The sequence below is a fragment of the Gallus gallus genome, chromosome 5 (assembly GCF_016699485.2).
Source record: "Gallus gallus isolate bGalGal1 chromosome 5, bGalGal1.mat.broiler.GRCg7b, whole genome shotgun sequence".
Classification (NCBI taxonomy): domain Eukaryota; kingdom Metazoa; phylum Chordata; class Aves; order Galliformes; family Phasianidae; genus Gallus; species Gallus gallus.
In genome coordinates this window covers 2,212,868-2,231,906 of record NC_052536.1, presented here as the reverse complement: position 1 = coordinate 2,231,906, position 19,039 = coordinate 2,212,868, and the positions used below count along the sequence as shown (strand labels likewise).

Below are 19,039 nucleotides of genomic sequence, written 5' to 3'. Positions count from 1 at the left end.
CTTTTTAAGTACGCGTGAGATTAAGAGGACCGACCGCTAGAGAACCTGCGGTGTCTGCTCTGCTCCTACAGCGCTCTTTACATCTTTGCTATTTTCAGCGCTCCCATTTTCTTGGAGCGAGTTCTGATTCTGAGCCCGAGCACACGCACAGGACCCTCACGAGTGTCAGACCCCTGAAAGTAGAAGTGAAAGCTTGAAAGCTGCAAATCCACTTTGTAGCCGACTTCAAACGTGCCCATAGGAAAAAATAGCCAACACCATGCCAGCACCATGCCAACACCACGCCAACAACACCATATCAACAACACCATGCCAACACCACCCAACAACACCATGCCAACACTACCCAACAGCACCATGCCAACACACCACGCCCAGAGCACTGCGAGGACAGAGCAGAACGCGTCCGAACCGCACTCAGAATATTTCCTTCCTCCCTCCGTAGTTTAATGCCATGTTTTCCCATTTGTGTTTTCTGTGACAAAAAAAAAAAAAAAAAAAAAAAAAAAGTGCTTTTCTGACGGTTTAGATGAATATTTATTGATTTATTTCCTAATCTCAGCGGGGGAGAGGCAAATAAATTTAGTGCTTTCTTTAAATAATTCCCTTTCTATGAGGCAAGATGTCATTGGAAACTTTTAAATAGGCATTTAATTAGCCTGTGTGTGTTGCCTCGGAACAAAACCCTGCTGGGAGCCTTTGGAGCGACGTATTCCAAAGAGGCGGTCAATATGCAAAATTGATGACTACACTTTCTTTGTGGCGCGGCCATTGTGCGCGGGGTGCTTATGAAGCCTAATCCAATCATAAATTGCAGCCCCGAACCAATGGGCAGCCCCGGAGCGGCCGCTGAATGAAGCCGGAGTGGAGAACTTTGTTGAACCCCATTGTTGGGGCTGTCACCGCTGAAAGAGCCCGAGCGGGACTGACCACTATAAAACCCCGCATCCAGGAGGAAGGGCACAGAGAACCCTGCCCGGCTCGCCAGTGGGATCTTTATTCACGGACAGACAGGCGGAGGGACGGACGGACGGCCCCTGCGATGATGTTCCCCAGCCTCATCGCCCCGCCGGCCGTCTACCCGAGCCTGCTGCGGCCCACTCCCACCCTCACCTTGCCGCAGTCGCTGCAATCCGCCTTCTCCAGCCACTCCAGCTTCCTGGTGGAAGACCTGATCCGGATCAGCCGGCCCGGCGCCTACCCGCCCCGCAGCGCTCCCCCGCCCAGCAGCATGTCCCCCCCGGCCTCAGCACCCAGGACGGACTCGGGGACACCGGAGCTGCCCGGCTGCACGGCGGCCAGGAGGATCTGCTCGTCCCAAAGCTCCGGCAGTGATTCCACTTTCCTCAAGTTCGGGGTCAACGCCATCCTGTCCTCCACCCCCCGCGCCGGTAAGCGGCCCCACCGGGGGAAGAGAAGGGAGCGGGAGGGGGCAGGGAGGACCCTCTCGCCGCCCCCTACTTAAGGGGCCGGGCAGCGGCGGGCCCCGAAGGAGCCGGGGTTTCTGCCGTGGAGGGAACGCGGCGCCAGGCGGCAGCGGGAGCCGAGCTCCGCCGAGCACTCCCGGGCCGATCGCGCTGCCAGCCCTCTTAATTTCGTTCTATTTCTTCACTTAGAGTCCTCTCCTGCCTTGCTTCAAAGCGTCCCTCCAAAGACTTTCTCCTTCCCGTACTTTGAAGGATCCTTCCAGCCTTTCATCAGATCTTCCTATTTTCCAGGTAGGTCTAGAAAAGCCCCCCCCCCCCCCCCCCCCCCACCTTTCCCAGCTTCCGCGCTGTCTCCCCCCAACTGACGTTCCTCCGCCCACCACCCCGTTGCTTCGTGCCCGCTCCCTCCCGCCCCGCCGTCGCCTTCAGCACCACGGGCGGAGAGGACAGCGCCCAGCGTGCCCGCGCACAGCCGCGCGTCTCCGCGGAGCCGCGTGCACCCGCCGCGCGTTCCTGGGGCTGGCAGCGGCCCTCACGGACCTGCGGAGAACTTTCCCTTCTTCTTCTCCTCCTCCTTCTCCTCCTTCTTTTTCTTCTTCTTCCTCTTCCTCTTCTACTTCTTCCTCTTCTTCTTTTTAAATCTAATTACACAAGCTATTAGTTTAAAAGAAAAACAGGGAAAGAGAGAGAGAGGAAAAAAAAAAACCCAGCTCTTCCATTCATCCTCCGGATAATGGAATTTGCTCCCTTTCTCCAGCGGGTGAATAGCCTAACAAAAACAACTTGAGCTTTATAAATAGCTTTTCATGTCCATTTAATGAAAATGATTTGGGGAAAGAGACGATTGTGCCATCAGTATTCTCCCGAGAAGCCCGGCATGCCGTTGTGTTTAGTTTGAAAGTGTAAATCTCTTTTGTTCCAATAATATATGGCGTTAGCTGCTTGTCCTCAGTCTTTTTCTGTTAGTTCATTACTACACAATTACCATTCACGCTTCATTAGCATCTCTGTCTCTCTTGGGGAGGTTCTCTCCCCCACCACACTTTTTTTTTTTTTTTTTTTTTTTAAGGCGAAACTCTGCCCTTTTTATCATACAAATGCCACGGGGAGCCAGGCAGTGTGCTAATTAGCTGTTACTTTTCATGTCTTCGGATTGAATTCTCCAACTTGGGGGGAGGGAGAGAGATTAATATATTAAAAAAAAGAAAGAAAGAAAGAAAAAAGAAAAAAAAGATGAATACTGATTGATCAAAACTGAGTCCAAAGGGGCTGGTTTTGTTCTGACCAGAAAAGTCCTCATTTTCATCTCAAGCATTAAGAAAGTGTCTGAAATGATAAAAGCTTCTGAAAAAAACTCACAAGAAGGAGGGAAAGCTTTTCTCCCACACCTCCACCCCAGCCGGTGGGCTGCGCCTCTCCTTTTAAGGCCGGAGCCCTTTGAATCCCCCAACAAAACAGGCCACCATCGAGCCATTTCCCACGTTTGTGCTGATGGCCCTAATCCCAGTTATGGCCAACTGAAAGGCAATGGCCATTTGAGTGTGAAGTTCCCTTCGGGCCTCAATCGGTGGGTGCTGGGGTGGCAGCCGTGGTCCACGCTCACCCTGCTCTTCTGTCTTGCAGCTGCCTCAGCTGTCGTGCCCATCCCCGGCACCTTCTCATGGCCGCTGGCTGCCCGCGGTAAGCCGCGCCGTGGCATGCTGCGCCGTGCTGTCTTCTCTGATGTGCAGCGCAAGGCACTGGAGAAGATGTTCCAGAAGCAGAAGTACATCAGCAAGCCCGACAGGAAGAAGCTGGCGGCCAAGCTGGGCCTCAAGGACTCACAGGTGAGCCCTCCATGCCCCTTCCTCGAGGTGCAACCAAAGGCCTTCCCTGTTCCCCATGTTACTGAGTTGAGTTGTTTCTGAGTTTCTTCCTGCACCCTTAGGTGAAGATCTGGTTCCAGAACAGAAGAATGAAGTGGAGGAACTCCAAAGAAAGAGAGCTCCTCTCCTCTGGTGGCTGCAGAGAGCAAACCCTCCCCACCAAGTTCAACCCCCACCCAGACCTCAGCGATGTTGGCAAGAAGTGCTCAGGGGAGGAGGAGGAAGAGGACGAAGGCCCCATGGCATGCCCCCCCAGCCCCCGGCACCCGCTGCCCTACCACCCAGCTCCGCAGCACCTGCGGGACAGGCTGGGCCCCCAGACACCTCCCTCCCCATCACACTCCAGCAGCCCCAGCAAACCCTCAGACTGCTCGGACTCAGAGGAAGAGGATGAGGAAGGGGAGGAAGAAGAAGAGATAACAGTCTCTTAGGTTGCCCAGCTGCTTCTACCATCACATGGGGACATTGCAAAGGTGTACATAACAGAGGGCTATAAATTGAAGAGGTGATGTCCCACCTACATGTCCATGTGCTTCTCCAGGGCAGGTTCCCTATCACATTGCCACAAGCCTTCCTGCTCCAGGTATTCCTGATTTTTCTGTCCCATGAGAAGGTTTTCACACCCATGGTGTCTGTTGACCTCTTCAAAACCATTCTTCTCTGCTTAACAACCAATATTTGCTCAATTAGCTTCATCAGCCTGAAAGCAAGGAGCAGACAGTTCCTTTCTTTATAGCAGGGAAATATTTTTTCCAGACAAAACACCACCATTACCAACAAAATACAGGTGCTGTGGCCATTTTCCCACCTTCCAACCGAATTCCCAGCTATTACCAAGAGTTCAGAACCTGAGGATTGCTCTGATCTGGTGATCGTCTCATCCCAAGGCAAAGGATGTCCATGAGATGTGCAGACAAACCACTGTCCCCTCCTCACCCTCACCATGCCACAGACCTGCGGGAACCACCACAATCGCCTTCAGGTATAACACAGTGTGCCTTGTGTAGTGGGGACCTTCTCTGTTGGTGTTTTTTTATTTAATTTACGTATCCATTCTCTAGACGCAGCACTGTCTAACTCGCTTTTCTGCCCACAGGCCTGTGCTTGCTTTCCGCTTGGCTTCTGCTATATGCTGTGGACAGAGGAAAGGGGATGTACCTCTTTGGTTTTGACTGAACTTTGCTGTCTTTGCACAGCTGATATGAACTGTACGCTACTTTGTACACTTACTCTGTATGGATGTTTTATACCAAGGTTATTGTGAAAGACTATAACAATGGCTGAATAAGGTTTCTTTTTTTTTTAATTAAATGATGGCTGAACTACGAACAAATGTAGCTGTTTAAATGTGTAACTTATAAAGAAACACTTTTATTTTGTATTTTACCATGTACAGACTTTAAATATGTGTATATATAATAAAATGAATGACTGCCAAATAAATGAATGTAGATTTCCAAGCTTGGCCATCCAGCATTTCTTGCTTCTTGTTTGCAGGTTGGTGTAGGTTGAGTCTGGGACCAAATAGGGAAACATTAAAACCACTTTTTAGCAACACTGCAGTAATTTGATAAGGTAAGGCAAACAAAGACAAGGGCCTGTTCTAAGAAAATAATGTTCATAAGACAAAGATGAAGCAATGCATCTGAACAATCCTTTGCTTAATTTTAATCAGCCACTGCAGTATGAACTAGAGCACCTGCTGATTTCCAGTACTTGGGCTATCCACATTAATACATGCAAAAATAACACAGAGATGGATTCAGTGGTTAAATGTTCATAAATAAGTAAATAAATAATAAAAAGGTGCTTTTCATTAAGGTCTGCAGAACTGGCTACCTTTGTATCTTAAAGATTGTGCAACTGGGTGGCTCCACGGGCCTCAGCCCATAAGCTAGAGGTAGAGGAGGCAATACTGGTTACTTACACTTGCCTTAGTCGGCAATGGACCTTGAAAAGCTGAAAGAACTCACACCCAAGACTGACCTGTTTTTTGTTGTAACATTAAAAGCCTGGGGCTAACAATAATCAAGATATACCACCTGGCCATGACAAACATCAGCTCAATTTCCCTTCCCCCTTCTCATAGCTCCTCAGCACGGGCAGACTATGTTTGCATTTTTTTGTGACCCAGGAGAAGGGAAACACCAAGATATCACAGGCAGGATGAGGGACTGAGCAGGACAATATTTCTGGGTAAAAGGAAAAACAAAACTCAGGACAGACTCAGGAGCTCACAGCCTCTGTGTGGTGACTCAGGCAGGACAGCTGTGGGAGGTGATGAGGCTGGAGCACTGTCAGCTCTGCAGCAGCCAGGGCAGAGGAAGATGGTGGCTGCCCAGCACCAGACGTTGCAGTGGGCAGCCCTTCCATTCCCTACCCATAGGCTGACAGCGCTGCGGCTTAGCATGGTCTCGCTCCTGGCTGCTTCCCCTTCTCCCCCACCAAACACATATCCACTGGATGTCTCTGGGCCCAAAGTGACTGCTGTGAAGCACAGAACATTGCAGAAAATTGTTCAGATATCAGCTGATCTAGCACCAGGCGCTGCCTCACCAGAGCATCAGACAAGAAACATCCAGCCTGGGGAGAAAAGTGGGCTAGAAGAGCATCCCTTCTGCCAGCTACTGCTACTACATGACCTTAATTGTGCATCTTCAGGGCTGCTGCATTTTTTGACCACAACTGAATCTGATATAAATGAATAAAATCCTTCAAACTGCAAAAGAAGGGATTTTGAACAGGGGAAAGGTGTTCAGGGCTGTTTCTCAGCTGACGAGCTGAGGAGTGGAGCGTGAGCGCAGCCAGGTGGGCACATGCGGGCTGGCTGCCATGGGGCTCAGTATCCCTCTGATGGGGGGTGGCCAAGGGATGTAAGCACACACCACAGTCTGCAGACCGATTGCATAAAGTGATCCCAGGGAGTTTCCCCTTCGAGTGCAGAAAGGAAATCAGCACTGATCCTAAGGCACCGAGAAATTATGAGGTGGAGCTGGGCAGGACATAAAGTAGGAATAAAATAGGATGTTGGAAACAATAAAGGTTAAGGAAAGGGGGAGATGAAGCAAAACGTGAAGATAAACATACAAGAAAGCATGCATCAGAGAAAGAAAGAACATGGGGAAGGAATGTGGGAGGCTGAAAAAGGGAAGAAAGAGGAGTTCCTGAGAGAGATTAAGCATTTTGGTGCTGGCCCAGTATTGATTCACTGTCCAAGGTCAGGACTATATCATCTTACAGGGCCAACTCTAAAACATGAAGTACTGTGCATTATCAAATATGGAAACCCATTAGAGCTTGCCCAAAATTGTTCCTGCTTCTAGAAAACTGCTGCTAAGCGATAGGTGAAACCCCATTGCTGATAATCCGCTCTGACTTAGTTTGCACTGCTGTACTATTAAAATAAATGACAATAGTTCAAGTTCAGGGAATGTTTAGATGTTGTGTCGAGGGACATGGTTAAGTGAGAACTATTGGTGATAGGTGGATTGTTGGACTGGATGACCTTGTAGGTCTTTTCCAACCTTGTTGATTCGGATTCTATGATTGTGACTCAGAAGGAAAAAGTAAAGAGAAGGAAAAAACCAGACAGCAGAACAAGACAGCCTACAAAAAAGAATTCCTCCACAAGACTTAATGACTACCAATGAGCAGCCAAGGCATTTTCTTCTAATACAGTGTAGGCAAGGCCTGGCTGACAACATTCTCTAGGCTCGTCACGAGGTGCACAGACAAGTCCAATAGGTTAATCACCTTTCTGAGTTGTCCTGCAAATACCTACCAGTAAAATCTCTTTTATTGATTTGAGAACACGCTATAAAGACATAGTTAAGCAGATTATTGGCTGTACATGAGGACCTGGAGAGTGTCAAGAGAAGGCCAGAAGAGTTTTGAGGGATCTGGAGCACAAATGTGATGGGGATTGGCTGAGGGAACTGGGATGGTTCAGTATGGAGAAGAAGAGGCACAGGGGAAACCTTATCACTCTCTACAAATGCCTGACAGCAGCTTGTGGTGATGTGGGGGGTCCTCTTATCCCAGGTAACAGCGATAAGACATGAGGTGATGGCCTCAAGTTGCATGAGGGGAGGCAGGTTGGATATTAGGAAACGTTTCTTCTCAGAAAGAGCGGTGATGCTGGGCACGGGCTGCGCAGGGAGGTGTGGGAGTCACTGTCCCTGGAGGTGTTCAAGAACTGTGGGGATGTGACATTGAGGGATGTGGTCAGTGGGCATAGTGGGGGTGGGCTGGGGTTGGGGATCTTAGTGGTATAATGTCTCAGAGCTGGTGGTATCTTTTCACAATAAAGAACTAAAACTCACCATCTTCAAATGGAAGATGTCAATTAAGAAGGGACAAAAAGTTCAGGGAAACCACAAATTTGAATAAATAAGCATCAATTTTATTGAATCATGAATAATTTAAGACTGGTACAATCATCAGCTTTATTCTCCATGACACAGGGGTGGGGGGAAGGGGAGAAACGGAGAGGGGGAGAAAGGGGAGGCATGATCTCAAACAGACCATTCACAAATTCCAATCCTAAATGAGAACTGAAAATTAAATAGGGAGAGGAGCAAATGGAAAACATCATAAACGTACACAAAATACTCGATTCCTAGTTTTTCTCTTTAAAAATGGCTAGAAAAAATTCATCAAAATGCAGCACTTTTAATCAAATATTTACATTTCTATGTTACAATGAAAAAATGTACATCTTATAGAACATATTTCATAAACTGCTCCACTGGAAACGACTAGATTAAAACAGCAACCTTCCATTTAATATCGACAAAGAAAGATTTTTTTTTTTTGCTTAGTTTTTGTATTTTTTTTTCTTGAAAGAAAATTGCCACATTTAGACAAGGTTTCGTACACATAATATCGAAGTTAAGCATCAACAATGAAATACCAGTTTGCTTCTTCCAAAATGTACAAAAAGATGAAACCCCTCCCTCCCCTTCCCCAAATAAACCACATCTCATTTATGGCCTGTATCACTCTTGGCAGTTTTGAAGAAAATGGTTTATATTTTCAGTTTATAACACAACGTGAATGTTGCATAGAAACTTGATTTATTTTTTTTTTTCCCTTGTTGTTCTCCTTTAAAACAAGCCAACTTTGTAGGAAAAAAAAAAAAAGGCAAAAGGAAAGGAAGTGTTATTGAAAAAGCCTTAAATGAGAAGAAAGTCACTTAGAGAAAGACTGAAGTCTTGATAAAAACTAAGTGTGCACTGTGGGTAACCCTGCCTCCCAAAGTTTCAGAAAGACACTGAATCCTGTGATGCTTAGGATAAGCATCCCACTCCAAATTGCTCTTTACTGTAACCCATATTAGCATCAATAGAAAATAATAGACAACAGAAATTCCTTCCTGGGCATAAGCACAGGATTAAACATGAGAAAAAAAATACCCCATTCCCCGCAAATAAAAACACCATTATAAACATGTCTTACAGAACTCAGTCAAAGATTAACTGAGATGTTTTCTAGGATATCAAGTCCATTGAAAGCCCTAGTCCTGCAACAGGCACATGCTATGTCTGCATGGATTGAGTTGGAGAATTAGGCATCAACATTCACAGTAGTAGCAGGTAAAGTCAGTGCTGGGAGGCAGAACTGTCAGGACTACTGGAAAAATTCACCTCTCTGTAAGTCATCACCAGCATGCCATGCGTTTAACTCCATACAGACACACCCCATTTGGATAGTACCAAGGCCACATCAGGAACATCGGCTGAGTAAGCCCTTGGTATTTCATTCAGTGACATAACAAAAGAGTTCAGAGAGTTAAAAACAGCAACAACAGGAAGCTTCCCCCCATCATTAAAATATTTAAATTTTTCTCTTACAATATTTTTCTTTAAAATAATAATAAAAAAAAGAGTCATCAGCACTTAGAAGTTGTAACAGGAGCAGATTCAAGACCAGCTCAGTAAGACAACATAAGCACAGGTATGTTACAGGAAGTCATGAGGTATCATCAAACTATCCTCTCCAACTGAGTCCCAGGAGCATGAACTTCTCTCTTCCATTACTTTAAACCCACAAGGATTAACAGGCTCTTGAAGAACAAACCTAATGAGTTTTCTTTCTGTACCCTGACAAACCCCAGCACGTTTCTGTAATTTAATAATGACAGCATTTATTTTAGTTGAAAATCTTTTTTTTTTTTTTTTAAACTTTTCCTGCACGGATAAAAGAGCTCTTCAGGGATTTACAGCTGCATGTTGATATGAACCTGAAAAGTTCTCATCATCTCCCTCCTTTTTTTTTTTTTTTTTTGTCACATTGCAACAAATTCTAGTGTCTTGTACAAATCATATTCACAGCAATGTATGATATTCCAAGAGATGACTTAGTCCTGTTTATTTAAATAAAATCCCAGAATATACAGCACTAATTTAATCAACACAATTAGTATAAAATAAGGCATCGCTTTAAAATTCAGCACCAAAAGATAGCAGGAAAGGCTCGTACAGGTCAACAGTGAGGAGTGGTGGTTGTGTTGAGGTACAGCCCAAGGCAGCTGGCTTGGTGGGGCTGCTGGTGTGAGTGTTTGCTTCCATGGAGCGGAAAGTGCAATTCTTGGTGAGGTGCTCCTGTTCTTCCCAACAGAAGTACAAAGCCTTAACACTGAGAGCGCAGGTGTGCGTGTTTGGAGAGGAGGAGAAATAAAACCAGGTTCACAGCTCTGCCAAAACTCAAAAGCATGGCCTGGGTAAACTCAAAAGACACAGTACCTTCCTTCCTGCTAAAATACTTTGTTTGCTTGTTTGTTTGCAGTTAAAATGAAAAGCCATGGGAGGAAATGTGGTCATCAGAGTAGCACTTGGAAGTGTCACAGAGCTGAGTTGTAACTAACCCATTCATGGTTGTGCTGATCGGAACAAAAACCCTGAACAAAACCCAACGTTTTTAGAAAACTGCTGTAATGTTTCATGGCAAGAATTAAGAACTGAAAGTCTGACCCATCCCTTCAGGGGTGTAGCTACCTACCCGCTGCGCATAGGACTCATGGGATGCCCACATGGTCCCTAAGGTCCCCTAGAGCTGTAGGACTTCTGCTGACTTCTGCAGAGGAGGGAAACTCCCTCCCACTGAAGTCAACTGAGCACCAGGGAAGGATGTGGGAGGAGAATTGGGCCCTGCACAGCAGAGGGCCACCTGATAGTTAACCAGTAGTAGGACTGATGGTTACACAGTGCTGGAAAAAACCTGATTTGTTCAGACTGTATATATACTTTTATATATTCCTATTTATATATATGTCTATCTTTACAAACACATAACGAAAGAAAGCCAAGGTCTCAGACTGGCAAGGAGAGCAGTGTTTTTTCTTTTCATTCTTTTTTTCCAACCCCCCCCCCTTACCCCCCTTTTTTATTATATTTATTCAAACTTCCCTGTTTAGCAGCTTTGCCTTTACGGAGTATTATACCAAGGCAAGCAATATTGTTATAGCACCAAAACTATACAAAGCTGAGTTTAATCTGCAAAGCTGATTGGTAAAAGCCCAGCCCTCACCTAAATGTGTTTGGTCAAAAGCAGCAAAGGCAAAAATTTCCTCTCCCCTCTCCTTCTCTACATGGCACAAAGCTGTTTGCTTCATAGCTGTGAAATCCCTCCCCTTTAAGTATTTTTTCTTTTAGTAACGATGACTATTTTTAACATCTTCAGTATCTTAGGCATGAGAGCTTACAGCAACTAAACAGAAGAAAATAAAGGAATAGTGCAGTTCTTATCATTGTAAGAAGAAAAACAATACAAAGGTTGCTTGGGTTGCCTGCACCCAGGTTCAAGACTGACTCTAAGTGTCTTCTTGTTCTTGCAGCTCTAATACTGAGATACCAGCCCAGGAACACATTCCTCTCATGAGTTTGTGATTGGGACTCTTGTCGAGCAGGAGAGCAATCATGGAAATGACCTATTTCTATCTGATGAAGATCACAACGTTGATTCCAGAGATGAATCGAGTATGTCATCGTGATGGCTGTTGCTGTTAGAGTCACTGTCGTAACTCTGGGGACTTGAGTAGTTGGCTGCTTCTTGCAGTCTCATTAGCATGTTCATCTACAGAGGCACAAAAGTACACAATTATTGTATTCTGAGGGTAGAAACAGTACCAACTCCATATAATAATCACATCTGCATTCACTTTGCCAGCACGTAACAAAGGTAAGGAACAGACAACTGGAGTAATTATTCCTGTGTATCTGAAAAGAGGAATTACATTTAGAAAATGTTATGGCAACATACAAAAAATTAGTCATGAATTGTACGCTTTTCCAGAAAGGCTAAAAATGAAGAGATTGAATTGATTCACTCAGAGGGCGACACACTGGAGCAGGTTGCCCAAGGAGGTTGTGGATGCCCCACCCCTTCAGGCATTCAAGGCCAGGCTGGATGTGGCTCTGGGCAGCCTGGCCTAGTGGTTGGGGACCCTGCCTAAAGCAGGGGGGTTGAAACTAGATGATCTTTGAGGTCCATTTCAACCCAGGCCATTCTATGATTCTATGATTAGTCCACAGGATTCTGCAAGCATCCTTCTCCTCTCTTGCTCTGACATATGGAAATGCATACAAAACTGTTGAAACAGGCTGATCTGAAGGTACAAATCTCTAGCTTGATATTTAGAATCATAGAATCATTGAGTTTGGAAATGATGTCTGTACCTGAATATGTGAGCTAGTGAAAACTAAAACATGTTCTGCTGTCCGTTAGCTTTTCATTCCTGCTTTTAGTCCCTTTAACAAAGGGAAACTAGGCAGTTTCACTGCTTCAGAAAGGAAAAGCTTACCAGTGGATCTCCTTCAGCGTCACTCACTGGAACTTGTTTGCTGGTTGAGCCTTCCCGTGACAAGGAGTAGCCATCAAACCCGACATCCTCAGGCCGCAGCTGTAGCAGAGGAGGCCACTCATGGTGCTGCGGGGTGGCTGCCCATGGGTATGTGTCCATTACCCATTTGGCAGGATCCTCCCAGGGAGCTCTCCTCCCATACAGCTGGAAAAGGGAACAAGATTCTTTCAAAACATTCCCTGAAGCATTCCCATGTGCTTACCATTTTATTCGCTTCTTACCTAACCAAAATGAACATGCCATGATTCTTCAACTGCAGAAGAAACTTGCAAGCAGGGCTGAACAGAACCAAATTAGATTGGCCATTACTCCAATGGCAAAGTTTTTATTACTTTTAAGTGGCAAGTGGTTTTGAAGAGGCTAACCACCTCCTCTGAGACTACAGCACCCTTCTATGGGTGCCATTTGAAGAAAGGGAGATGTAAAAATAACTTCCATTCAGAAAGGTGGGCATTTTTAAATTTTTTCCTTTTTTTCTTTTCCCTTAAACTCAAAGTAAATACAGAGGACAGACTGTTAACATTCACATTCAGTTCACAACAACAGCTAGCTTATCTGTCCACCGTTGCTGTGAAACTGCAGCTACAAGAATGCACAGGAGGAAACATGATACCTGTTATCGAGCAATAGTGATGGATGGATGTCAAAGCAAAGTTTTCAAGCCAAGGGAATTTCTTTGTACTCAACCAAGAAAATGTGCCAGCAGAATTTGGCTATGTGTTCCCATTTCAAGTAAGTATGCTGTCTCAAAACCTTTTTCTGTTTCCAACAGATTGTGTTACTGAATCCCTACATATCCTTCTTGTTACGTTGTTTGCCTTAAATAGACAATAAATTCCTTTGAATGTCATATTACTTTAAAAAATATAAGTACAACTTGAAGTGACTTTAAACTTTTTAACTTCTGCCTTATGCATTTCTGGCCTAACCATCCTTCCGCAACTGGAGTCCATTACTGGCATTTTGTCACTTGAATTCGGAGACCTCTCAGTTTCCTATAAAATGCACAGGGGGATAAAAGCACCAGTGTAGGAAAGGAATTTGCCAGCTCTTTGATGGATGTAAGACTATCTCCTTTTCCTCATCACTACTTCTTTCCCACAATCCAAATTTTATCATCCTCTCTGTTGCCAAACAGGAATAGTTAGGGCAAACTTTGGAGCTTTCTAGAGCTGTTCCTCACATGGCTGTAAGTGGCAAAGTATTAAGTATATTCTGGAGCAGCACTGCACCAGGGAGAGCCCAGCAGGTGGTGCTAGGCAATCTTACAAACAAATCATGCTCAATCCTTTATCTGCACTGTGTTGTTTTCCCAGCATAATGTCTTCAAGCTGTGATTAACCAGATCTATTACTTTATCTTGTTCTCGAATTTACAGGAAGACATGATTGTTGGTAAGTGCAGAGAATTTTGTATTTGTTAAATCCTTACTGCCCAGAAGGTCCATGTAGTTCCTAACTCACTCCTGAGAATGAGATGGTAAGTGAAATTTCCATTGCAGTACATGAAATCATCACAGATCTACTGAGATACCAGCTCACTATTACCTTCCACAGCACCCAGTTCTAGGCCTTTCACATGAGTGCCTCCTAGAGAGAGAACATGCCATTAAGGAGTAGAAATCTAACAGGTTGGTTCATAAAGCACCAGAGGAAATCACTGGAGTATGAGCAATCACGTCAAGAAGCCACAGAAACTTTGGGCCTTCTTTTTCTTGGTGCTGCATTCCATATCAACAGACTGAGCAGGAAGAACAAGGGTGAGGGTTTTTTTTTTTTTTTTTAATAACCCTGTAATTTTCACATCACTGTTGTGAGGAACCAAAACTTCAACAGCTCCAATGGGAGCAATTATTGTAAGGATCCCTTTGGCTCACTTGTTCTTGACCCAAAATAGTTCTCTAAATGAGAAACAGAAACATACAAATAGTTCAGTTTAGGTCCAGAGAGATCAGAGTGAAATCAGCAGTCCACCCTTCCTTTTTGGCAGGCGATTTCATATGAGAGGATGTGTTCTCAAAGGAGCTTTTGTGGGTGCGGGGGACAGAAAATAGCCCAAAATGGAACACACATTTCTAGCATTAGCTTGTTAATTAGTAGGGCTCTGGCTGCTCTTTGACTATGCGAGTTCTATTCTTACCCACAGACTCAACAAAAGAGAAATTCCAGAGTAAATGAAGAAGTAATTTAAATGAAATGAATTTGTGCAATTTGGGGAAATTGGATTGAAGCAGATAAAGAATCTGAAGCAAAAAGAGAGGAACTGAAGTCCTTACTACACTTAGAATGCAAGCCATTCAGATCACCTAAAGAAAGATGAAGATAGCTGGCAAAACAAGGGAGGGCAAGGAGGGTTTTATTAACTGTGGTGCTTTCTCATCATTATTTTCCATACCTACTGATCAGCTGATATGGAGAGCTTCATAACACTACGACAAGCCCAAGTATCTCTGTAGACACCAGTTTTTTTTCATCTCAAGAGGAAACAAAATCATTACATTTGCCCTTTTCATATATTTTAGGTCAAAAAGATTATCAGCTACTATTACTTTTATACAGAGACCCTGTTATAGGAAGTTTTATGTAAAATACTTTGTGTCACCTTCTGCTCTATTTCCAGCTAAGTTCCCCCGTGTGCATTCTAAACATCAATTATGATCCTTACATCAAAGTTCCTTACACCAGGCCCTGTCACAATTCCAATGGCAAACTGTGTTTGCCAAAATTCTGACCAAAACACATATTGAAGAATTCATGCACATAGAAGCTGTGAGGAGCCATGAGTAAGACTCAAGTTTTCTATGACAAAGCTGTCTTCTCTCACTCCCTCTGTTAACATATACAAATATCCACTGCAGAGACAGCAAAATGTGCTTCTTAACTGGACCATATAAAAACCTTAGACACAACTGCTTCTCCACTTCTTGGAGTTATTTCATGTTTCAGAAAGATTTCAGCCAGAAATATATATACATATATATATGTGATGGAGAACCTGATACTTTCGCAGTAAAATACTGTAGCTGTGAATTGGTCTTACTAATAACAAGCTGTGTCTTGCTCACAGTTTGAATTTTTCTAGTCCAAACCTGTTGAACATCCACTAAGCTTCCTCAGACCGGCCTGAGCTGCTCATCTCTCTCAGTGTACAATGCTTTCTGTACCCTAAATGATACCTTCTGCTCTTTTCTGAACATCTTTCACTTTTCTAATGTGTCTTCTTACGCACAGAAGCACTATCAGATTATAGGTTATGCCCCTACAATGGCATCTGTCCTTTCATCAAAACATAAGCTCCCAATACATTACCACACTTTACAATTCCCATCTACCTTCAGTCCTTTGCTAACCTTCTACACTCTTGTTGTGACCCAGCTTTCTGTTTCTGCATGTGTGATCTCGCATTTTGCTCCACTGCAAAACAAGTCATTTTAAAATGAGCCTGTCCACTAACAGATGCTGCCAGGGCAAAGCTTCAGGTTTCATTTGTCCTGGGTCTTTATGTTACAAAAATACAGGGAGTTTTCTCACAGAAAAAAGCTTTATTAAAAATAACTACTTTCATGTATGCAATACCCAGAATTTACTGGTATTTGGTTTTGCTGTCTCCACAACGACCTTTTAAATTACGTGCTGCTATTTTTATTCTGAGAACTGAAGAACCAAAAAGCTCATTCTTTCCATAGTTGCTTGGCAAGTAAGTCCATAGCAAACCTCTGTTAAGCCTTCCTCCTGATTCCAACATGCTCCATAGTCACAGAGATGCTAAGAATCGTATGACAATGCCCCAAACTATCCAAATTGCTAGAGTGTATGAATGATATACAAAGAACAGACAATCAAGTGATGAATTCACTACAGGCTCTGAAAGAATTATGAAGAGATCTACTCGAAAAGATTGAGAAATAATCAATATTTCACTGATATTGATCCCATCAGGCATTTAGATGTTTCTCGACACATGCAGCATTGCTCCTCCCCAGCTGAAAGATTTGCTTTCATTCGCAAAGGAGAATCCTACATAGCTAAATGACCACAAAAATACTTTTCCAATGCACGGTACAGTTTCAAGGTGCGCTCCTGGAACAGATTACTGAAAGGCATTGTATGTCTAACTGCCACTGAAAACATCAATTGTTTAGCATTTAACCTCTGTTAAAAAAAATCGGTCTGCAGCTTCTGTGCTTCCACTCCTTACTCCAAGATGGTTTGCACAGCGAAGAGAATAGTTCTCCCTGAAGTTAATAACAACTTGGACTATGTTTTGACTGATGTGCAGGTATTTAGTGTGCAAAGTTATATCCACACAAAACTTTGTTGTTATTCAGTTTCATCTGATGCTGTGTTGCCCTCTGCATAGATGTTACTCAAGACTGATGAGTTTTCATTTCTGTTGGCTTACCTGAAGCCCTTCTCTAACTGCCTCCAGAAGGTATGGGATGATGGAGTAGTTCCACAAGTCAGTAAACCAAACTCTTGAACCATCTACATCTATTGGACAAGAGAGGAAGAGCCGTGGACCTGGAAAGGGAAATTCAGATATTATACTCAAATCATTGTGACATGAATCAAAATAGGATCAAACAACAATTTTCAGTTCTTTAGAGAAAGAAGGCAAGTATTGGAAAACAAACGTAGCAATCAGGTGAAGCGCTCTTCCTTCAGAGTTCAAAAATCCCCTGAAACAACTCGAAAGTCTAAAGCTTTCAAGGAAAAACCAGTTAGCTGCATTTCATAACACATTTTGCATCAAGGACTTGGGAGGTCTTGTACCATTTGTCTGAGAATATGCTACAGTCCAAAAGCAGGGTTTTTAAGAAAACATTTTACCCCATGTAGTACAAAGAAATATACAAGGTATATTATACCTGATGCACAAGGAAATAAAACATACACATTGATGTATGTCTGGAAATGCAACTCTTGCCAGATTGGGAAGAACACTTACCAATAGTAACATCAGAGGAGCTATGAGCCTCCAAGAACTTGTTCAGATGTTGCCAGACCTTTGGAATCCAATCAATAATTTTAACCAGCTCTGCATTTCTCATTCTGCCACTGATCTCTGTTTCAATCAGTTTTCTTCTCAGGAAACGGCCAAGAAAGCCCTTGACTGGCTCAGTGTGGTTAGCACATAGCACCCATCTGTGGCAGAACAGGAAAAATGTCCATCGTTATTCTTTAATGCTAGAGAACAAAACTATTCTGGGAGACATTTTTCATATTGTTTTTGGTTATTATCACAATCAAAATAGCCTATCCCAATAATCTTTACTCTTACCAAAAATTACTTTCAAATGGTGAATTCATGAGATGAAATACTTGTGCTTTGTTTCAACTTATGTCTCATTCATAGAATCATAGAATCATAGAATCGCTAAGGTTGGAAAAGACCCACAGGATCATCCAGTCCAACCATTAGCCCTTCACCAATGGTTCTCGCTAAACCATGTCCCTCAACCTTATATCTCCTATTTCAGCTGAGAAGAACAACTTCAGATGACTCAGCAGCCATTACTCCTCTGTGAACCCGCAGCCAGAAATGAGAAACATGAATAAACAGTACCTGAAATTATGGTGAAGTTGAAGATTTGGTGTTGAGGAGGTGGCTTGGTTCATTGTGCCAATAATATACGGACTGTTAATAAAAACAAACAAGAAAAACAAAAGTAAATCAAACTTGTGAACTAAGTAAGTAACTGTAGTGAGATCTTAACATTAAAGGGGTTATTCAAACCTTTTTTTGTGTGTGTGAGTCAAAAAAGACTTTGTACTTACAACCAGATTCTCAATAGCTTATGAGAACATCAAATTCTGACAGCAAAACGGAAGTTTTGGAGCAGCATCTTCCACTAAAAATGGTTTTTAGTATTGAAGATCTATTGAATTAAATGAATGCAAGTTACCCAAACCCTCTACTATGTTTTAATTACTGATTATAAAAGAACTGATTATTTAATGAAGAGAATATCTCTGAAGTGCTGTCCATAATACGAATGGCCTGGCCATCCTAGCCCTCTTTACCAGATCAGTCTAGACTTCCTCTTTCAGGTCATACTTAGGAATGTTGTTCTTGGACTGCATTACTGGGATGTGGAATGTGTTCTAAGATCTCCTTACCATTTGTGGTACTTGCAATTTAGAAGTCCATTGAAGATCTCTCCTAGGGAGCTAACATGATGCAAGTTGTCCAAAATAATTACAAGAGGCATATCTACAGCATTATTTTCACTATTACATTGGTCTGCTAGGTTGGACAGGTATTGGCGAAGTTCCTGCAAAGCACACATTGAAAACAAAAACCAAACAAGAACAGAGATTTCACCATATGTCTTGAAAAAACAGTTAAGATAAATTAGCCAGTAATGTTGCCAAAAAATCTAAAGCAAGAGACTGCTGTCTCTTGCACATTTTCCATGAGGAAGCAGAAAAAATCTGGTTTTCCTTCTCTTTCTTAGGTTATGCTGAACATCCAGAGATATGTATGAGATAAAGACCTGGTGGGGTTAAGATTTTGTCTTTTCATTTACTTTTTTAATTTTTTTTTTCTAATTTCTGCTGTCCTGATGTGACATTTAGAAGACTGAAATGCATTTTATGTCGTCAGGAATGTACTGAAATCTCTATACACCAAGCAAGACAGGCACTTTCATTCCAGCTAGGTTTGTTCTCTGGTCTTGCAACCATGCTTATACCAAAACAAACCAGACCAAATCTATCTGGTATAATGTACTCCCCAGTAGAGGCCAAATTTAGATGCTTTCAGTAAGAATGATGAGCTCAGAGTGCTACTGCAGGGTGACTGGGTGTAGCTGAAATGATCTCACCATCTTTAAAGCACTAACTACATAGTGAATCTCAAATTAAACCCGTGGCCCACAACCACAC

The 19,039-nt window shown here is 43.3% G+C and overlaps 2 protein-coding genes across 18 annotated transcripts in view; one reads left to right on the top strand and one right to left on the bottom strand.

The window, feature by feature from the left end:
• The first annotated feature begins 962 nt into the window (after positions 1-962).
• On the top strand, positions 963-4,752 carry LEUTX (leucine twenty homeobox). 2 transcript variants are annotated; one of them, NR_174029.1, is made up of 5 exons: positions 963-1,391; positions 1,617-1,718; positions 3,051-3,253; positions 3,355-4,274; positions 4,389-4,752. NR_174029.1 is itself a non-coding variant. In NM_001199474.2 (4 exons), the coding sequence occupies exons 1-4, from the start codon at positions 1,043-1,045 to the stop codon at positions 3,721-3,723; spliced, it is 1,023 nt and encodes a 340-aa protein (NP_001186403.1). In that variant the 5' UTR covers positions 963-1,042; the 3' UTR covers positions 3,724-4,752. The 2 variants fall into 2 exon arrangements, 1 of the variants encoding a protein (NP_001186403.1); NM_001199474.2 differs by having other exon boundaries at positions 3,355-4,752.
• Positions 4,753-7,672: 2,920 nt separating this feature from the next.
• Positions 7,673-19,039, bottom strand: part of NAV2 (neuron navigator 2) — a 306,190-nt gene continuing 294,823 nt past the window's right edge. For all 16 annotated transcript variants that reach the window (XM_015286245.4, XM_015286247.4, XM_015286248.4 and 13 more), the window contains 6 exons: positions 18,272-18,426; positions 17,718-17,789; positions 17,100-17,296; positions 16,554-16,672; positions 12,093-12,296; positions 7,673-11,365 (listed from right to left, as the gene is read on the bottom strand). In XM_015286245.4, the coding sequence (XP_015141731.1) occupies positions 11,240-11,365; positions 12,093-12,296; positions 16,554-16,672; positions 17,100-17,296; positions 17,718-17,789; positions 18,272-18,426 (873 nt within the window). In that variant the 3' untranslated portion in view covers positions 7,673-11,239. The remainder of the gene's footprint in view (positions 11,366-12,092; positions 12,297-16,553; positions 16,673-17,099; positions 17,297-17,717; positions 17,790-18,271; positions 18,427-19,039) is intronic.

Excerpts from the sequence above, each read along its gene's own strand:
- LEUTX (NM_001199474.2), top strand. The coding sequence starts at position 1,043 with ATGATGTTCCCCAGCCTCATCGCCCCGCCGGCCGTCTACCCGAGCCTG. Across the intron at positions 1,719-3,050 it reads CAGATCTTCCTATTTTCCAG|CTGCCTCAGCTGTCGTGCCC; the intron begins GTAGGTCTAGAA and ends TCTGTCTTGCAG. Across the intron at positions 3,254-3,354 it reads TGGGCCTCAAGGACTCACAG|GTGAAGATCTGGTTCCAGAA; the intron begins GTGAGCCCTCCA and ends CTGCACCCTTAG.